The sequence below is a fragment of the Phacochoerus africanus genome, chromosome 14 (genome assembly GCF_016906955.1).
Source record: "Phacochoerus africanus isolate WHEZ1 chromosome 14, ROS_Pafr_v1, whole genome shotgun sequence".
Lineage (NCBI taxonomy): Eukaryota > Metazoa > Chordata > Mammalia > Artiodactyla > Suidae > Phacochoerus > Phacochoerus africanus.
Window position 1 is genome coordinate 49,988,721 of NC_062557.1, and position 20,828 is coordinate 50,009,548.

The 20,828-nt window shown below is 47.4% G+C and overlaps 1 protein-coding gene across 5 annotated transcripts; it reads right to left on the reverse strand.

Moving 5' to 3' along the window:
* Window positions 1–638: 638 nt before the first annotated feature.
* Window positions 639–16,690, reverse strand: XAF1 (XIAP associated factor 1). 5 transcript variants are annotated; one of them, XM_047757292.1, is made up of 8 exons: window positions 15,382–16,672; window positions 11,739–11,874; window positions 11,128–11,184; window positions 10,595–10,790; window positions 9,168–9,253; window positions 2,960–3,301; window positions 950–1,022; window positions 639–793 (listed from the first exon to the last, which is right to left on the reverse strand). In XM_047757292.1, the coding sequence occupies exons 1-7, from the start codon at window positions 15,411–15,413 to the stop codon at window positions 966–968; spliced, it is 906 nt and encodes a 301-aa protein (XP_047613248.1). In that variant the 5' UTR covers window positions 15,414–16,672; the 3' UTR covers window positions 639–793; window positions 950–965. The 5 variants fall into 5 exon arrangements, with proteins under 5 accessions (XP_047613248.1, XP_047613250.1, XP_047613251.1 ...); XM_047757294.1 differs by lacking the exon at window positions 11,128–11,184 and having other exon boundaries at window positions 15,382–16,675; XM_047757295.1 differs by lacking the exon at window positions 11,739–11,874 and having other exon boundaries at window positions 15,382–15,497.
* Window positions 16,691–20,828: the final 4,138 nt, after the last annotated feature.

Consider the following 20,828-nt stretch of genomic DNA (forward strand, 5'->3'; position numbering starts at 1 on the left):
GCCCCACGCCCCCTGCCCGTCCCTCCTCACGCGAGGAAGAGGTTCTGCCCTGGACGCTGGGCTCTGGCCCGCTCAGTCACCGCCTATCCTGTCCTGCCCCAGACCTGGGGTCCTGCCCAGTCCTGGGGACTGAGCATATAGGCTTCTCTTTGGGAAACCACTGCTGAGAGCTCTGCCATGCTTCTACCCCCACGACCCCTCCTTAGAGCCCCCCCACCCCTGCAAAGGGAAAGCCTTAAGCAAACCTGACTTAGCCTAAGGGACAAAGCCTGAGAAATGACCCACCTTTCCAGTTTCAGAAGAGTGGAGCGCACTTAACCATCCATTATTCTGGGCCCTTCCCTCCCTGGTAGGGGCTGTTGCCCACAAGCCAGACAGACGGAAAGGTAGGGGTGTGCCCTTTTGCCAAGAGGTGGGCTGCATTTCTAAGGTGTCTCCCAGCTACTCTCCCTGCCAGCAGCTTTCACTGGCACCTATCAGGGCTTCACCTGCCACCCAGCCTCTTTTTCTCTCTTCCTCCCTTTCTTCTTTTCTGCCGCTCCCTGTTCCTTGTGTACTACCTCATGCTGCTGTCCTAGCCGCAGCCATCCCTCCCTCTGGAAAACCCGCGAACAATCTAAAGAATGTGGAGAACAAGCTTTCCAGGAGGGCCTTTTTATTCTTCAGGGACAAAGCTGGGTTCCCTTGGGTGTCCAGGCTGTGTGGGGCCTAGATGCTTGATTGGAAATCTCAGGCAGAACTGGAGCCTGTTTTTCTCCTGGTTTATCTGTAGCTCTTGGGCAAACCAACATCTCTGTTCAAAAGGAGGAAAATAGTTAAAATCTCAAACTTTTATTCTGCAAGTAAGAAACCCAGTGAATAAAACTCATCTCTTTCCACAAGCAAAGACTAGCACAGAAAGCAAGCAGGAAAACCAGTATCAAAACAAAATCCTCTAAATCTGCAGTACCTTTCCTTTTCCAAATCTAGCTGGAACTTCTCACTTGTTTTCCTTTGGATGAAGCTAGCTGCCAGCATTTCCCCTAGAAAAATGCATATATAAAAAAAGTTCAGCGTGTTTAAAGTGGGAAGTGTTAGTTCCTGAGATATCTCTGAGTATTGGTAGCCCATTACTGGAGCAAGAACCCTGAGCTATAGATGGTGTAGCTGGACGTAGGGCCCAGTGAGCCAGGTGGGGTCTCTGGGAGGCTTGGGATAATGTTTCATAGAGGCCTGTCCTCATCAGGGTGGTGGATGAACAGACTAGAGGACACCTACGTAGAGTCTTATGGGACCATTAAAAAAACCCGGATCATTTGACTAGGAAGGATGTTCTTGGGTATTGATGGATCATAACATTAAGATGCAAAGAAATGTGTATAATTGGACTGTGTGTGTGTGTAGAGTTGCCAGGTAAAACCCAGGGTGCCCACTTAAATTTTAATTTCAGAGAAATTAATTTTTTTTAGTGTAAGTATGCCCCATGCAATTATTTTATAGTCTTTTTTTTTTTGTCTTTTTAGGGCTGTGCCTGTGGCATATGGAAGTTCCCAGGCTAGGGGTCGAATCAGAGCTGTAGCTGCCAGCTTATGCCACAGCCACAGCAATGCCAAATCCGAGCTGCATTTGCGACCTACACCTCAGCTCACCGCAATGCCAGATCCTCAACCCACTGGACAGGGACAGGGATGGAACCTGCGTCATCATGGATACTAGTCAGGTTTGTTACCGCTGAGACACAATGGGAACTCCTTTGTAGTCATTTTTGTTGCGAGTAATGAATATTTATTTGCTCAGTTGGGCAACCCTGTTGTATAAGGATGGAGGGAAATATGGAAGGAAACTACAAGGTGCAGGAGACAAGGGAATATGGCACCAATAACACCCCCAACAAGGGTGAATTTCACCCTGCTTTGTAAAATTATGTGCTTATGTTCATAGAGAGATGCCTAAGGAAGTTAGAAAAAAATAAGATTTAGGTCTGCTTTTTTTGTATGGAATGTGCACCATATATTAAGTGGAAAAGGCCAATGGCAGAATGATGAGTACGGGAAGATGATATATGAGGAGAAAGAAGCAATCTAACCTCAGTAGAGGCTTGTTCAGGTTTGTGTGAGCAGAGGGAAGCTCTGGAAGGACCAGGATGTTGACACTGGTATCTCAGGGACCGGGGAGGGGCGGGGAGTTGCGGGGAGTGGGGGAGGATTAGCTTTATATTTGCTTGCATGGTATCATGTCAACTGGTTACAGCAAAATCTAGTATCTAGTACTTTCGTGTTTCAAAAAACATCAAATAATGGAAGCTTTTTTTTTTTTTTTTTTAAGTGAGGCATCCTGTTTGGGGCTTAAGAGCATAAGCTTTAGAACTACATACACAAGTATTCTAGGAGGCTGGATTGTGCCTTATATAATCCTGGGGAGGCTACTCGACCTTTCTGTCTAGTTTTGTTATCAGTTAGAGAGGGGTGAAATACCTGCCTGTTATTTATAATGATTAACCATTTGTAAAGAACTCTGCATTGTAACTAGCACATAATGGTTAACTACCTCTAATGCTGACTCCTATTATTGGAAAATAATCTAGGGTGTAAAAATAAGGCTACTGAGGCTACACATCCTGATCTGCTGGAGGCAAGATATCATCTGACTGAGGATCTTGACCAAGGTTCTGATCTCTGAGCCTCAGCTGCCTTATCTAGACCATGCGAGATGCCCTACACGGGACAGCCTCTTCATTCGCTGACTCCTCAGTTTGGGGGCATTTGCTGTTGTCAGTCCTTGGGCTGGGAACAGAAGATAGAGAGATGAAAGCTCCGGCTCTGCCTTCAGAGGAGGGAGATGATGCACAAACAGAACCAGGTGACAGGTGCTACTGGGACACACAGAGGAAGGGCAGGTAGGGATGCCTATGGACATTCTGCAGGTCTTGGATTTCTTTACGCGGCTCACAGCTGAGTAAGGAGAGGACAGAGGCTGGTACCTGATGTTGGTTTAGGGTTGGCAGGGGAAGGAGGATGCCACACTGAGAACACCCCCTCAGGATGTCATAGGCTGCATCATCTTCTGCAGGAGAGGATGCCCTGAGCTTGCCATCAGACTTCAAAGGCAGATCTGTGGTTTTGTTTGTGCCTCTTGGTGCTTGCCTTGTTGGCTTTTCCGAAGGAAGGGGAAATCCACTTATATTTTTCATCTTTGGACGAACATCTTTCTCTGCTGTGTAAATTTGATCTTCAGCAGCCTCACTTGAAAGGGATGAAGGAGGAATTTCTAGTTTCCCAGTTGGAAAATATTTCACAGAATCTGAGACTGGACAGCATCTACCCTGCAATTTTGAGTCATATCTCAAGTTAAAAAATGACTTCAGCTTCAATGGGTGAACAATACAATAGGCAAGATAACCTGATAATTTCCCACTGTGAACATTTAGAAATGCTGGATAAAATATGACAACATTCATGGAGCTGACTTTGCAAGGAAACAAGCTCCATGTTCCAGGAATGAAGATCTGGCCCGTTAAGTACACGTGTTGACCTCTGGGAGGAGATGCTGGGTCAGTCTCGTTACTAAGAGCTTCGATGAGAGAAAAGTCCCACCCACACAGGGTGTGGAATGGGAGTAAGAAACCTTGAAGGCTAAACTATGGTGGCTAAGAGAAAAGCACTGGCTAATTGGAAAAGGAAGGGACTAGAAATTGAGCCTGGGGACACAAAACTGACACTCTTGAAAACTCAATTTCAGAGACTCATGCCATTCTTGTATTGGGGGTTCAGATTTACATAAGCCTCATGGTCTGGGTATACCCAAGCAGAAGGCTTAACGTAAAACTGAGATGTATGACGTTCTGGTCTTGGTGCATCGGAAACGAATCTGACTAGGAACTGAGGTTGCAGGTTTGATCCCTGGCCTTGCTCAGTGGGTTAAGGATCCGGTGTTGCTGTGAGCTGTGGTGCAGGCCGGAGGCTACAGCTCTGATTGGATCCCTAGCCTGGGAACCTCCATATGGGTGTGGCCATAATAAGACAAAAGACAAAAAAGACAAAAAAAAATTGAGATGTGTGGCAGAAGCAGTCACAAAATACCTCTGGAGGGTACATAATCCCAAACTAGATCCTATAGGATTCTCACAGAGTCTCACCAAATATGAGACTCATGATTCAAATATACACACAGGACGCAGTCTACTTTGAGTAAGAGTCAGAAAGAACACAGCAGGATTAGTCTCCAAGAAGTTCAGCTCACAGAACTATACAAGCGAGACTGTAAAATAAATTAATTAAAAATGATTTCAAAAAGAGAAAAGAATATGATCCTATGGGAAAAAAGAATAGGAAAATTTGAAAAAGAGATAAACAGAACTTCTAGAAATGAAAAATACCAACACTGAACCTCAATGGATGGGCTTGAAAACAGCAGATCAGGGAGTTCCCTTTGTGGCTCAGTGGTAATGAACCTGACTAGTATCCATAAGGATGTAGGTTTGATCCCTGGCCTTACTCAGTGCACTAAGGAATCCAGCATTGCCGTGAGCTGTGGTGTGGGTTGCAGATGCAGCTAGGATCCTGTGTTGCTGTGGCTGTGGGGTAGGCCAGCAGCTGTAGCTCCGATTCGATTCCTGGCCTGGGAACTTCCGTATGCCGCAGGTGTGGCCCTAAAAAGCAAAAAATAAAATAAAACAAAATAAAAAAGAAAGAATTCTAAAAAAAGGATAGATGAAGCAAATGTTGAAAACTTTTGATTACTGATATATATCTAGGTGATAAATACATAGGGGTTCATTATAATGGCACCCCACTTTTGTATTTGCTTGAGAATTTTGGTAATACCATAAAAAATTAAGACGGTGGATAGACTCTATAGTCATCCAAGCTATCATCTGATGTATAGGGTCTAAAAAATTAGCCTTCTGTGCTTTATTTCTCAAGAACCTACTCAAAGATATGCTCTACCAAAGAAAGAGTAAACCAAGAAAGAGAACTTCGACACTGGAGGGAGTAGAAGAAACTCCCAGAATGACAGTTACTCATCAGGCCTGAGGAGAAACAGACCTCCGAATGAAATGGATGGGCTACCTGATGTGTTTGTGCTTAGGGGGAAATGCTCAGACCTGGCAGAAAGTTTTAGAGATGATAGAGTGATAGGTATCTAGAAAGGGAAACACATGAAATTTTTTTGTCTTTTTTTTTTTTAGGGCTGCACCCATGGCATTTGGAGGTTCCCAGCCTCGGGGTCCAATAGGAGCTACAGCTGCTGGCCTACACCACAGCCACAGCAACACAGGATCCTTAACCCACTGATCAAGGCCAGGGATCGAACCCGAGACCTCATAGTTCCTAGTGGGATTCGTTTACCACTGAGCCATGACGGGAACTCCGCAAATGAAAAATTGAAGCAACTATTAACTCCAGGAAGAACAAAAAGTTGTAGAAGAAAGTGAATATAAACAGTTTGGGTGGCATAGCCATTTATAATATTTAACATTAATAACATTAGCTTATTAATAACATAACATTGAATTTAACCAAATTTAACACTGATTTGACCAGAATGGGTGATCTCAATAAAGTGGGAGGATGGAAGAAAGAAACTTGGAGGTGTGTATGATATAGGTGGTGTAAGGGAAATCCATATCCCTAAATTCCTTGTGAATTAATAGATAATATATAAAATTGAAAAAAAGGGAGAGCAATATAAGAAGGTGCTTTAAAATATGGAACTAAATACTAGAAGAAATGGCCCAGAAAATTAAAAAGTAGAATATTTGTGTCTGGAGAGCAGTTAGCATGAAGGGGAGCAGTGGGGTTTATATTTTAACTGGGGTGGTAGAAGGTGATTAACAAAGACTATGATAAATAAGCAAATTAGATAATATGTTAGAAGTTGATAAATGTTATGGAAAAGAATAGAGAAGCTAAGGAGGATAGTGAATGTGATAAAATTGGGAGACAATTTTAAACAGGTTTTTTATGAAACATTCCAGTGAAGATGCTGAGTAGGCAGTGATATTGAGTATGGAGTTTGGGAGTAAAGTTTGGAATAAGATACAAATATGGGAGTGTCTGCCTATATAAGACACTTTTAAAAATCATAAGATTGGATGAAATTATTGAGGAAGTGAGGATAGGTAAAGACGAATACACAGAGAGTTCCCTTTGTGGCTCAGCAGTTAACAAGCCCGACTAGGATCCATGAGGAGGCAGGTTTGATGCCTGGCCTCGATCAGTGGGTTAAGGATCCAGTGTTGCTGTGAGCTGTGGTGCAGGTTGCAGACGCGGCCTGGATCCTGCATTGCTGTGGTTGTGGTGTAGGCTGACAGCTGCAGCTCTGATTCAACCCCTAGCCTGGGAACCTCCGTATGCCGGCAAGCGCAGTCCTAAAATGCAAAAAAAAAAAAGGGGGGGGGGGAAGAATACACAGACTGAACTCTAGGACCCCCCAAAATAAGAGACTGGGGAGCAAAAAGAGGAGGGACTAGTGAGGTAACTGAACACCAGGAAAGCATGGTATTCTGGTTGTCAAGAGAGAGGTGAACTGAAGGAGTGAATCGAATAGGTGGAGAAGAGGAAGTGATGAATACAGGTATTAACTGCTCCTCATAAATTGAGAACTGAGAACCGACCAGGTTTTAGCAGCTGAAGGTCATTGTTGATTTTGACAAGAGCAGTTTTGTCAGGGGGAGGGGGACACAAAAGCCAGGTTGGAGTAGGTTTTAGAATGAGAGAAGAAGAAATGGATGCAATGAGTATAGACAGCTTGTTCAAACATTTTGCTACAAAGAGGAAGAAAGAAGGTGGTAGCTGGCAGAAAATGAGATTAAGAGAAGTATTTTTTTTTTGCTCTTTTTCTGTCTTGGGGGCCATGCTAATATAAAGTGAAAGACCAAGAACCCCCCCCCCCCCAAAAAAAAAGACACCTGGTGTAAAAGACTTCAGTACCTATTTGCAAATTTAAAAAGAGGGAAAGATGGGGTTCCCCTTGTGGCTCAGCAGTTAACGAACCCAACTAGTATCCATGAGGACGCCAGTTCCATCCCTGGCCTTGCTCAGTGGGTCAAGGATCTGGCGTTGTCATGAGCTGTGGTGTAGGTCGTTGACGAGGCTCAGATCTGGTGTTGCTGTGGCTGTGGCGTAGGCCGGATTCAACCCCTAGCCTGGGAACCTCCATATACCCTAAAATACAAATAAATAAATAAAATTAGAAGAGGGAAAGAGGACAACAGATAGAAATAGAGAGAAGAAAAACTTTCCATGCAGGGTCAAAGATGACACCATCAATATATTTGTTGAAATCACCCCTTTAAAAACTTGTCATAACCAATGTTAGAACATACTGGACTGAACAGGTTGAGATTCTCTTTTTCACTTCCCCTCTCCGAGTTGTGGGAGAGACGGGGGAGAGTTGGAGCCGTGGAGCAATGTCCCCTTTAGATGGGAACATAGGAAGCCTCTCCGTGGTTCACAGGTGGGAAGCAGCATGTGTGCGTATGGATGCTCGCCCGGAAGGAGGTACCTCTGGTGTGAGTGATTATGGACGTTCTCCTCTCATGAAGAACAGACAGATCATTATCCCTATTTTCCTCAAAGGAAGAAAAGAGGCTCAGGGAAGTTACACAGCCAGTGACTGGCAAAGCGGAACTAAAATGCAGGGTTTCTGACCACAAATCCAGTTCCATGTCTAGTAGTGTCCTAGGTAAGAGCGTAGGCGTCCTTGGTTGCCAGTCTGGACATTTTGAGGGGAATAATCAGCTTCACTCTTGTTTTGTTGCTCACTGAGCATCTTCTGATTCAAACAAAAGTCATGGACCATTCACTGATGGTCCGTTCACGGATGGTCTGTTCACTGATGCATCAGTAAGGAAAGCAAATGCACAGGTGATTTCAATGTGCAGCTAAGGCTGAGAATCACTTGGCTGGGGGCTCTGCTTCTCAAACCTGAAACCCAGGGGATCTTGTGAAGCTGCACATTCTGATTTAGCCTTTCTAGGGGGTTGGCCTGAAATTCTGCATTTCTAAGGAGCCCCGGGGCAATGTTTATGCCACAGACCACACTTCAAAAAGCAGGGAGCTGAAAGGTGGAAAGGCCCAAAATGTCTATCTACAAGATGAACAGGTAAACAAAGTGTCATATGACCAAAAAAATCCATAAGAGGAATAAAGTAGTGACACATGCTACAACATGGATTCACCTTGAAAACATTATGCTAAGAGAAAGGAGCCAATCACATAAGACCACGTATTATATGATTCATCCATATAGTGTCCAGGAGAAGCAAATCTACAGAGACAGAGAGCATCAGAGGTTGCCCTGAGCTGCAAAGAGGGAGGAGTAGGGAGTGACTGCTTACTGAGTAGGGGGCTTCTTTTTGGGGTGGTGAAAATGTTCTGGAACTGGTGATGTTTTGGAGTGTTCTGGAATGTTCTGGAAGTGGTGATGGTGGCACAACACGGTGAATGTACCAAATGTCACTAGCGGTAAATTTCATGTGTATCGTCCCACAATAAGCAAAAAGGGCTAGATCATCTCTCCGGTCTCTTTAGTTCTGATAGTCATAGTTCTCTGAATTGAAGGGTAAGGAAAGGATAAACACAGAGAAGGAGGTAAGTTTTTTGGAAAGAAGCCTTGGTGGGTTTCCCTAGAAAGAAAATGCTCCATCCCGTGAAAGAGGGGAGCAACCTGGCAAGGCTAAGACCCTAAAAGGTGCTTAGGGCAGTGGAGGGAGGAGTCTGGAATATTCCCAGGCAAAGTCTATCAATCCATCAATCACATCACATCACAACATCTCTACAGAGGTACCTTTTGGTACCCAGCCCTAATATCAGCTTCACTGTGAGAGGGTAGAGCAAGTCCTCCACTTTTGCAAGGGAGCTCACAGTCTAATAGAGACAGAAAATAATAAGGCAGGTCCCACTGAGGAACAAATGGCCTGAAGGCTGCAGACATTCGGAGCTGGTCAGGGATAGGTGGACCGGTCAGGGAGGCTCCCTGAAGGGCTGCAACAACTGGACACCAATCACATATACTACTTCAGCCTAAAGCAATTCTCAACATCGCTTACTGAACAAAGCAAAACTAGGAGAACCTCCAATTTCCATGCTGTGTAAAACTGAACCCAGGATCTACCTTTGATATCACAGTTTTTTGAATACGGACTAGCTATTGGCACCATTAGAAAATGACTAATTTCTACTCACCAGGTGGTGGAAATACTTATCTCCTGGGATCATGTGTTTGCAATAATGACAGCAGATGTTGCTTTCAGGAGCTGGAATTTTCTTCCCTGAAAAAGCACAAAAACACCACCACAAATGGTCGCCCTTGACAATGGCTAGCCCAACTGTCTCACAACTGCCCACATGACCTGCAGTCCTGAGGATAAACTGTCCTGGGCCTGCCGTGAGTGTCCTGCTCTGCCAGCATCCTTGGCCACATGCGCAGCCCTTGGTGGAATCACCCACATCGTTTCCTTCACGCTGCAAAAGTGCACTCGGGGCAGCACACAGCCCTGACGAAGAGACGTTTTCCTGGAGCGGGACCGTGTTTCGGGAGGCGGAGGGATCCGTTACTGCAACGCCAGTCCTGTCCAATCTGATTGCGCTTGCATTTCACCGTCTCTGAGTTCTGTGCTCAGCCAAACAGTTGTTGCACATTATCTGCCGTAGCCTCGTTGAAGCTGTGCGGTGTTGATGCAGTTGTGTTTGTTGGCTGTGTTGAAGCCCCATCGTACTGGAAATGATCACGAATCTCAAGCATTCCATTTCTTCATTTGCCAGTTTTGACGACATTGTTTACCAGGAGAGACTTACCGTCCAAGGGATTTTAGGTTCTTTCCACGTGTTACCGTGTGACTAAAACAAGCTGTGAACAGATCTGTCACACAGCTGGCTCGTGTTCTGTGTAAACACACCACGTGAAGAGCGTCCAGAGAACTGGGTGGATAACACTTAGGCCCAAGGGTCAGGAGTTACAGCTAGTTCCCTTCAGTCTGCTGCTCATGGTGGAAAAAGCTCAGGGAACTTGAGTGTCCTGTCTGGTTTCTGCTCTAGCGAGCTCCGTCCATTCTATATGCAAGTTTCTCACCTGGAAGAGGATGCAGGTGGGTCTCTGCCAGGCTGGAACTGTGCTGGAGGAGCACACAGGACGTCTCCCATTTTGTAGGGCCCCATTGCCTCTGCGCTCATGTGTATGGGTCCCAGGTTCCCATGTCCTGGCCTCTTGGTCTCCCTGGACTAGTACTTGAAGACCACAGAACACACACAAGAAGGCCGCTCTAGGAGTTCCCGCCATGGCTCAGCAGAAACGAATCCAACTAGTACCCATGAGGATGCAGCTTTGATCCCTGGCCTCGCTCAGTGGGTTAAGGATCCAGCGTTGCTGCGAGCTGCGGTGTAGGTCACAGACCCGGCTCAGATCTGGTTCCTGTGGCTGTGGCTACAGCTCTGATTCGACCCCCAGCCTGGGAACCTCCATATGCCCTGAGTGAGCGCGCCCCCCCCCCCACAAAAAAGAAGCCACTCTAGCGCCTGGAACTAGAACAGCCAGATGGATGTGAAACCGTGCATCTATCATCACACACTCATCCGTCCTGCTGAGAGCTGACAATCCTTGCCTTCCAGCTCACCTCTCCAGAGCAGGGTCTGCTCAGCCCAACACACATCCCGGTGCTGGGCCAGCACGCGGAGCATGATGTGCTGGCCGCAGTCTGCGCAGAGCTCTGTTTGCCTGCCGCAGTGGTGCTCATGGATCTCCAGCTTGTTGAGGCGCACGGCCACCTCACAGAACTGGCACTTGACCTGGCGCTCTGGGCATTCCTTGGTCTGTGGAGAGACGGGCAGGACGGCACGGTCACTGGCCTACAGCCACGGCAGTCGTGTTGGAGACATGGAGTTATTTCTCTGGGGGACTAAAGCCAGTAAGAGAAAGCAGGCGGGAAAGGCCAGCGAGGGGGAACACAAGCTCTCTCGGGCTCATCGAACTCGGCAAGGCCTTCTGACCAGCATCTGGGGGTGGGAGGCCCCGTGTCTCTGGGATGGGCTGGTTCCCTTTTATTTCCCTGGCCTGCTTGGGCAAGAAGGGAGAGCTGGAGGGATCTTCATCACTGGCCCCCTCTCCTCCTTCTCTGGGCCTGGTGGTAAAGAAGAAATCACAGCTCACCTCGTGAATCTCCAGCAAGTGCCTCGGCAGGCTCTGCTGACACATCGCGCACCCCACCTGAACACAGAGGGAGAAGCTGAGTCCCGCCCAGCACGGGGCCTTGGCTCCGAGTGGCAGGCGTGAGTCTGTGAGCACCTGGGCACAGGAATCAGCTTCCCTGTCTCCTTGCAGCACCAGTCCTGGGTTCAAGGAGTGCTGGGGGACCCTCTGGGTTGAAACAGATGCCTAAGCTTGAGGATCTCCAGAAACAGCAGGAGAGAAAGGTCAGCCTTTGGTTGACCTTGACCATGACTGCCTTCTAGAGCTCTCCTTTCCTGCTTCCCCTCTTGACACATCTCAAAAGAACATTCTACCTTTCCTGAAACAGGGACCTCTGGCCTCGCCTGAACCCATACACCTGGAGGGAAAGGATCAGGAATGGGAAGACCCAGGTAGACTCTGTTCAGTAGGAGAAAGGCAGAATTAACTACCCTTTTCACTTTGCAGCGAGGGCTGGGCACAGGGGCCAAGTGACATGCCCCCGAAGCCACAGCCAAGAGATATGCTGCAGTGAGGACTGGGCTCTGACTCTGCCGTGTGCCCCCACCTGCTCCTGGCTCCTGCCTTCCCACCTGCTTGTGCCCACCCTGGCGGTGCTCTTCCATCTCTGTCTGCAGGACTGGCCCCTTGCACTCCTGGCAGAGGACCAGGAACAGCTGGCAGTGGGCCTCATGGAGGGCCAAGTGGCCAGAGGCCACGCTTCTTTTGCTACAGGACCAAGAGAGAAGAAAAACAGATTTATTCCATGGAATTAAGCATGGAGCCTTATTTCATACCCAGGGCTGCTGAATTAAGTCTTTTGAGGCCCCAAGCACTGAAAATATGATGATGATATCACCTTCCCCCTTTGGTCCCAAATCAGAAGAATGCAAAATCCTAAGATAAGTGTAAGGATGCTCTTACTACTGCCCAGGGCGAGAGGGGGTGGGCAACGAGGGGCAGGAGAGAGAGATCAAAAAGGGGCCTGAGGAAACTTTGGGGGTAACGAATAGCTTCATTATCTTGATTGTGATTGATGAATTAAAATTTCTATTTTAACTACTCAGCCATAAAAAAGAATGACATAATGCCATTTGCAGCAACACGGATGGAACTAGAGAATCTCATACTGAGTGAAATGAGCCAGAAAGACAGAGACAAATGCCATATGATATCACTTATAACTGGAATCTAATATCCAGCACAAATGAACATCTCCTCAGAAAAGAAAATCATGGACTTGGAGAAGAGACTTGTGGCTGCCTGATGGGAGGGGGAGGGAGTGGGAGGGATCGGGAGCTCGGGCTTATCAGACACAACTTAGAATAGATTTACAAGGAGATCCTGCTGAATAGCATTGAGAACTTTGTCTAGATACTCATGTTGCAACAGAAGAAAGGGTGGGGGAAAAAATATAATTGTAATGTATACATGTAAGGATAACCTGACCCCCTTGCTGTACAGTGGGAAAATAAAAAAAAATTATAAAAAAAAAAAATTCTGGAGTTCCCGTCGTGGCGCAGTGGTTAACGAATCCGATTAGGAACCATGAGGTTGCGGGTTCGGTCCCTGCCCTTGCTCAGTGGCTTAACGATCCGGCGTTGCCGTGAGCTGTGGTGTAGGTTGCAGACGCGGCTCGGATCCCGCGTTGCTGTGGCTCTGGCGTAGGCCGGTGGCCACAGCTCCGATTCAACCCCTGGCCTGGGAACCTCCCTATGCCGCGGGAGCGGCCCAAGAAATAGCAACAACAACAACAACAAAGACAAAAGACAAAAAAAAAATTTCTATTTTAAAGCAGGACGGGAACAAAAGGAAACATAAAATTCTGTGTGTGTGTGTTGGGGCCTCCTCCCTGCCCGATGTGCAGTGTGCATCTGTATCCCACATTAACCAGAACGCCTTGAAGAGGGGAGGGCCTGCTCAGCCGTGAAATCAAGTTTTCTTCTTTCTTCTAATGCTAGCAATGTAACTTCTCAAAACAACGGTGTTCTGTCCCAGCTCTGTAGGGGGTCATCACTGCTCATACAAACTGAGCTTTGTTCCCGGCTTACCGGGACATATCCTTGGTGAACTTCATGTAAAATATCAGTATGTCATCTTGATGTGCGATCCTTTGTCTCAAATATACACATAGGACTGTGCCTTCAACTCCTAACAGGCAGAACTGTTTTTAGAGCTTTCTGAGAATCTGCTTCCTAGGCTTGAATAAAATGCCTCTTTTTTCTTCTTGAAAGTTAACTGCATTCCTGAACAGATACTGACTCACAGACTTTGAAAAACTTCTGGTTACCAAAGGAGACAGTTTGGGGGGTGGGGGGATGCACTGGGGTTGTGGGATGGAAATCCTATATAATTGGAGTGTAATGATCATTGTACAACTATAAACGTAATAAATTCATTGAGTAATAAAAAATTTTTTTAAAAAATAAATTGCATTCCTGTCGACAGGGTGATGGTTTGATGGGTATATATGTATGTCAAACATGTCAAATGGTACACTTTAAAAATGTACCATAAATACAGTTTATGTCAATTATACCTTTAAAAATGAAATAATATCATATTCTTTCAAATATTTTGTCTGTTTTCCAAGGTTCTCCTGCTTGGCCCACTGCTGGTTGGAAATACAGGCCTGCCATGCCCATACTCCCTGCCAAGGCAAGGCCAACTTTCAGAATCCCCATAGGGAGAGCTTCCCACGTCCCCGAGAGCGAGAGGCCGTCCACCTATCCCTCGCCTCCAGGCTTGATTCTGAGACCCTTCTTGGAGAAACCAAAGAATGCAAGCTTCTGAGCCTCCCAGTTCCTGGGCAGAGTGTTTCTTAATACTCCTCATCACCAAGAAATGCCTCCCTGCATTTATTTCAACCAGCTGTTGCTTGTGGCAGCTTGGGAGAAAGGACACAGCCCCAAAGGCCCAAAGGATGATGGGAGTTGCCCACCCATGCCCCAGGCACGTGGGATGTGGCCGGAGGGGAGGAGCCAGGGCCTCGCTCCTCTTGGTAAAGGCAAGCTCTTGACTTCTGCACAGGCCCAGGCAGGCAGCACAAAGGCTGCTTCCATTCCTCTATTCTTGCCCCTTGGCTGGGCCTGGCCCCTTTGCCCCTTGGCTCTCCCTGCCTTGGGCCTTAGCTCATCTTCCTGAGCTGGTTCAGACATTGAGAGCCAGGAGGATCTGCTGGAGAAAGCTCCCTGGAAGGGACTCCTCCACCCCAGTTCCCACTCCAAGTAGGGAGCTTGGAGTCAGATGCTTCAAGGGGCTGGGTCCCCCCTGAGTTAGCGGTATGGTCCAGGACCCCTGCTCTGTCCCCCATAGTTCCCCCTTTTTTAAAAAAAAATTATTATAGTTGATTTACAATGTTCTATCAATTTCTGCTGTACAGCAAAGTGACCCAGTTATACATATATACATTCTTTTTCTCATATTATCACGTCGTGTCACTAGTGATTGGATATAGTTCCCTGTGCTATACCGCAGGACGTCTTTGCTGATCCATTCTAAATGTAATAGTTTCCATCTACTAACCCCAAACCCCAGTCCATCCCAGTCCATCCCCCTCCCCCTTGGTGACCACAAGACTGATCTCCATGTTCCCACAGTTTCCGCTTAAGGTGAGGCTGGGAATGGTCTCAGACAATCTCTGTGAGCCCCTTTCTTTCAAAGACTGAGGAGCATATGACCAGAACCCCAAATTAGCACTGAAGGTCTGACAAGCAGGAGTAGCCCAACAGAGACAGTTAGCTTGGCTGTTGGCCAGGAAGTCTAAAATATCTGAGGATGGGGGAGTTCCCGTTGTGACTCAGTGGAAACAAATCTGACTAGCATCCATGAGGATGCAGGTTTGATCCCTGGCCTGGCTCAGAGGGTTAAGTATCTGGCCCTGCCGGGCGCTGTGGTATATGTAGGCTGGCAGCTACAGCTCCAATTTGACCCCTAGCCTGGGAAGCTCCATACACTGCTGGTGCAGCCCTAAAAAGACAAAAAATAATAATAGTAATAATAAAGTAAAATAAAACATCTGAGGATCGGGGTGGGGCAGGGTTCAGGGATGTTAGCCAAACTGAACCATCTCTCATCATCTGACATCTATTGGGTTTAATCCTTCCCACCCCAGGGCCCACCCCGTCCCTCCTGAGCACACGGACCCTTCTCTCCTTACTTTAGAAACAGCCTTATCCTGTCTGCCCCTCTCATCAGCTAGCCTCAGGTTGTCCGCTAGGGAAAGCAACTTCTTACCAGTTCCTGCACGCCCGGAAGACTTCTTCCATGTTCTGGTCTCTGGAGTCTCTCTCTTGGGTTTCAGTTCTTGCAGACAGAGAAATAAAACTGAAAGTGTTCCAGCCATCTGGCCCACAGCCCAGGAAGGGAGGGGCTTCAGAATTCTCAGCCCAGGGCTGCTCCAAGGTACTCGTTGACTGAACACTCCCAGGAAGCCCCTCTGTAGCACGGCCAGCCCAGCCAGCCCAGCCAGCCCCTGCTACTCTCCTTGGCCTGTGCTGCTGCTACCAGCTGTTTCTGTGACCCCTTGGGTGGTGCCCAGAGGCCAGGCCTCCCCTGGGCAGCAGCTCCTCCCCTCACCCAGGCTGGTCTCACTGCATCCAGGTCTCTCCATCACCTTCCAACAAAGCTGACCTCTCCCTCCCTCCTGGTCCTCTCGCTGGTCCTTCCTCTGCAGGAGAGAGTTGGCTCGCCGTGTTGAACTTGAAGGCTGCTTTCTGAGAGCAGCTCCTGGACTTCCTGCATGCTATCCTTGTGCAGGTCAGATCAGGGAGGAACTGGGAATGCAAGACGGTGGCGCCAGGACAGCAGCTTTGGAGCCACATCATGTAGCAGCTTGGAGACCAAAGACAACTGCCTGTCCCTGAGTGCCACTTTCCCCCCTTGCAAATAACTACAGCAAACATGACTATAATGCTAACAAGGGGACAGGCCAGTGGGGAAGTCTTCAGACCCAGAAACCGATGCACTGAGGGGTGATGTGAACACACGCACATCGCCAGCCAACAGGCAGCAGGATCAGACTTTGAACACGGGTAGAGAGGCCCTAGGCTTCTCCCTCCCAGAATGGCCAGAGGATTGGACATGGGAGTTTGAATCCTGAGAGTGTAGCTTGCAGCTTGAATCACTTTAGCCTTCTGGGCTTCTGTTACCTCATTTTTTGTTTGTTTGTTTTATGGACTGAACTGGGGACCTGGGGGATTTGGGGGGTCCAGGTGCCCCCAGAAACTGTGCAAAACTGCTTTCATCTCAGTATATGCTTTTTTCCGAGGAAGAACCAATACTTTTAGCGGACACTTGAAAGAAGTCAACAACCCACGTATAAATGACTGGACTAACCCCCAAATTTGAGATTCAAAGAAATTAAGTTCTGCAAAAATTATGTATGCATAATTGAATCAAATTAATATAGAACAGTTGTTTGTCTACTTGTATTCTTTTCACAGGAAGAAGCAGGGTGCAATTGCTAGATAAATAAAAATGATAAAATGGTGTATCTAAATGCTCAGTGGGAATAGAAAAAAATGGAAAACTGGAGTTCCCTTGTGGCTCAGCAAGTTACGATCTGGTGTTGCCACTTCTGTTTTGGGAGGCTACTGTGGCGCAGGTTCAATCCCTGGTCCAGGAACTTCTTCATGCCACCAAAAAAATTTCTGCAAATAATTGTAGCTCCATTAGCAACATTTGGTTTTGTATATTTCATGTTACATTTTAAGGGGATTTAATGTATATTTCTGTTTTCCAGAATTTTATTCATAAAAAACCCTGCTGTGGCAAAATGGGATTGGCAGCGTCTCCATAGCACCAGGATGCAGGTTCGATCCCCGATCCAGCACAGTGGGTTAAAGCATCTGGCATTGCTGCAAGACTTGGATCTGATCCCTGTCCTGGGAACTCCATATGCCTTGGGGAGGCCAAAAGAGGGGAAAAAAAATCAAACCCATCTTTAATTAGTTTCAATACTCATCTTTATTGTTTCTAAGCACAACTAAGATATTAGTGTGTTATTGGAGAATTTTGATTGTGGTTTTGCATATTTGTCTAAGAATATTAATTTATTGAAACTTTAGGGATCTGTCTACATAACTTTGCAATAGCTGAACAATATGTGGCAGTTTTTCACTAATACTTGAGTAAGTCCCTCCTGATGTTTAGAAGGTCAGAAATCCAGAGAGGACTACTGAGGTATGATGGGTAAGCCTTAGTCAAGGCACTTAGCCTGGCTGGGGCCATTTATCAGGGTTCTTGGGGATGTGAAGACTTCAGTTTCCAAACCTGTTTACACAATGGAATCACTTGAGGAACTGAGCAAAAACCACTGAAGCCTGCCCAGTATGACTTCCCTGGTGTGGCACGTGGCTGGGGCTTGGGAGTTTTTGAAAAGTCTCAGGCGACTCTAGCATGGAAAGAAGCTGGAAGTCACCGGTGGAGGAGGAAAAGGCTGGTTCTGAGTTCCAGGCCCAGTGCTGTGACTCGAGCCCTGGCCCCTGGCCTTCCCTCCCATCTGAGCAGTAAGAGGACGGGGCAAATGTGTTTCACGTAAGACTCCAGAAGAGTGGGGACTGACCCCTGGCGCTCATGGAAGAAAGATGGGGCTGGGATGCTGCAGAAGCAAGAGCCAGGATCTGTGAGTGGAAGTACCGGGAGGCTCTGAGCTTCCTCCTGGTCACTACCCTGTCCTGGGATGAACCTGTCAGGGTTAGAAGGGACCGGATCCCGGGAGCGAGGCCAAGAAGGTCTAGGATGCAGTGAGCACTCAGCTCTCATGTCCCTCTGTGGGTGAGCTTGAAAGAAAGCCCATCCGAGCCAAGATGCAAACAAGCTCTTGAACTGGGCCAGCCCAGGATAGCACACAGGAAGAGAAGGGGGATGCCCTGCCAGACAGGATATTCTTCAAGGATACGGGGACACGCTGTGGAGGCTGCTTACATACCCCCCTACCCCCTCAATAGACCTACTCTAGTCTGCATCCCCTGGGGTCGGCAGAGCTCTCCCAGACCCCAGAAAGAGTCAAAGCACCCTACTGAGCGATGGCACAGCATTCTCGTGAAGTCTGCAAATGGAGTGAGGGCAGCTTTTCTGAGGAGGACAACGGGATTAAGGAAAACAGTCTCCAGCCAACTGCCAGACTCTAAAATTCTGGTACCAAATGAGAGACAGTGAGTGGTAATAAAAATCAGTGATAGAGGGTAACCCAGCGAATGAATGCTTAAACATTTTCTGTGTTCCAGGCATTATGCTAAGCATTTTATAGGTAAGATCTTTTTTCTTTTTTTTTTTTTCTTTTTGGCCATGCCTGCAGCATGTGGAAGTTCCAGGGCCAGGGACTGAACTCAAGCCACAGCATGACAATGCCAGGTCCTTAACCCACTGAACCATCAGGGAACTCCCACGCCAGATCATTTTTAATCTGTCTGACAGCTCTGGTGTAAGAATTATTAACCCCATTTTACACCTATAGAAATGGAGGCACAGAGAGGTTAAGTACTTTGCTCAGGGTCACACAGTGAATGTCAGAGCTGGGATTTAAACCAGGTCGATCTCACTCTGGGGTCTATGTACCTACTAAGCCAGACACCATTTGCTTTATTTGACAGCTGGTGGTGATGGGCTGGGGGTGTGGGACCTGAGTTAGGTTCCTGATTCCCTTCCTCATCAGCTGGGCAAATTCTATAATCCTTCTGACCTTTGCTTCCTACTCCTGTCTATCATTGGACAGTTTTGAGAATCTCAACAATACTGGAAAAAAACCTGAACCTTCACACACATTGCCTCCTGCTGATATTCCCCCAGGATGGAGGGGCGCCAGTCAAAGAGGGCTGCATAGGTGAGGCATCTTGGAGGACAGGAATCAAGGCCAGGGGGCCATGGCAGTGGAATTGGAAATGACCATGAGTTTTTCCATCTACATTTTAATTGTCTTCCAAGAGGTTTCCTCTTTCCGGACAGCACAACCCCTGCACCCTACCTCCTCACATAGCAAAATTCCACCAGTTCTTCAAGGCCAACTCTGATGTTATCACTGATATAGGACCTGCCTCCTCTGCCTCTGATTCTCGTTCTGTCTCTGCTTGTCTGTCATCCCAATTCGTCTTCACCCAACCAGGGGTATAGGTGATTTGAGACTGATCATCTCTTTTGTCAGGCTCCTTCTGCCAGAGGGACCACGTGCGTGTGCTTTGAAAGCCATGAAGCACTGGGCTGATCACCAGTGGGCTGTCAAAAGCTGGCTGAGCTGAACCAGTGTGAAGGATGCGGGCGTGAGCTAATTAGGGCAGAAGAAATCTCTTCCGACCCTCACTCCACTCCACCCCACTCCAGAAACCCAGGGCTCTCCAAGCAGCAGCAGAGGCCATTTCCTTTTGAATTTTAAAGGTAACTTATATTTCTACAACTAATGTAGAAATATATTTTCTTTAAAAACAGAGTATCACAGACGAAGGAAAATTTCTTTTTGACCACCATGCCTGCTCCTGAGCCATTACTATTTTTAGCTGGAGTGTGTAACCAGGCACATTCTGGTTGGCACAAAAGCTGTCCCCATTCCCACGTGACATGAATCAGTGCTGTGGGCTTGCATGATTTCATCATGCTGCCACCCATCTTTGGCTGGTCACCAACCCCTCCCCAACCCCAACCCCATTAAAAAAAAAAAAAAAAAAAAGCTAGATGTGAAATGCTCTGTTGTGAGCTCAGGATTCCTCTCCAGGATACTGTGGCTACCCGCTTGGCAGCTGTCAGGCGTTTCCGGCAACCCCTTTTGTGTCAGGCCTGTGGGTCAGGGGAGGGGGGTAAGGGTTGTCACTGGGAACCAATCCCTCAGACGTGATTTGGCTGCGCTGCCCAATGTTACCTTTCACTGGGAGGAGGGGAAAGGGGAAGCAGAAACTCTGGGCTGGTCCAGGAAGCAGGAATAATAATACATATCTCCAGGAGCTGTTTTGAGGATAAAATGAGAAATTGTGTGTGAAAGCTGTGCAAGGTCATGGACGACAGGAGAAAATATTAAAAGGTGATTTCCAGAGCTGGTTTTGAGAAGGGATCTCAGTCAGGCTATATTCTTTCAAGGGATTGCAAAGCTAAGGAAAGTGATGTAAGGACAGAGGTATTTCACTTCCCAGACAAAAATTACATGGTGGAATTGCGCACACTTCGTGGGCCATGCCTGCAGAAGATCCTGTGGTCAGAGTGGGCCTGAGTCCCTGGAGACATGATCAATGAGATTGCAGTCTCCCCAAGTACAATATGTTTGGGTGGGAGTTTGTTTTTCAGACCACAGGCAATTGCATCAAATGACTAGTCTCTGGATGAAATTCAAGCCTGGGAATATCTATGATTGCGCTTGGGGCAGACTCCAAGCCTCGCTGGGCTGCAAAGTCTGGGGATGCCCTGCCGCCTCCTGCTTAGTTGGCATCCAGAGGAGAGGAACCTCGTCATTAAACTCATGGGCAAGAAACAGCAGCTCCATGGCATTCTGTCTGCAACTATGGTCCCAAGAGCTTTCCCTCCCCTTCCTTCAGGGGTCTGTTTCCACATTTTCAGCTCTTTTCCTGCTCAAAGCATCTCCTCACCCTCTTCCCCCACCCCATCCCCATTCAATCAGCAATCCCAGCACCCCCCTTTGACCCCAATGGTCACTGCTCCAGTGCCCCAAAGGGACATTTCAGGGTCAGTGTTCCGGTCTT

Excerpts from the sequence above, each read along its gene's own strand:
- XAF1 (XM_047757292.1), bottom strand. The coding sequence starts at position 15,413 with ATGGAAGAAGTCTTCCGGGCGTGCAGGAACTG. Across the intron at positions 10,791-11,127 it reads ACTTGCTGGAGATTCACGAG|ACCAAGGAATGCCCAGAGCG; the intron begins GTGAGCTGTGAT and ends GTCTCTCCACAG. Across the intron at positions 1,023-2,959 it reads CAACCCTAAACCAACATCAG|GGGAAATGCTGGCAGCTAGC; the intron begins GTACCAGCCTCT and ends GCATTTTTCTAG.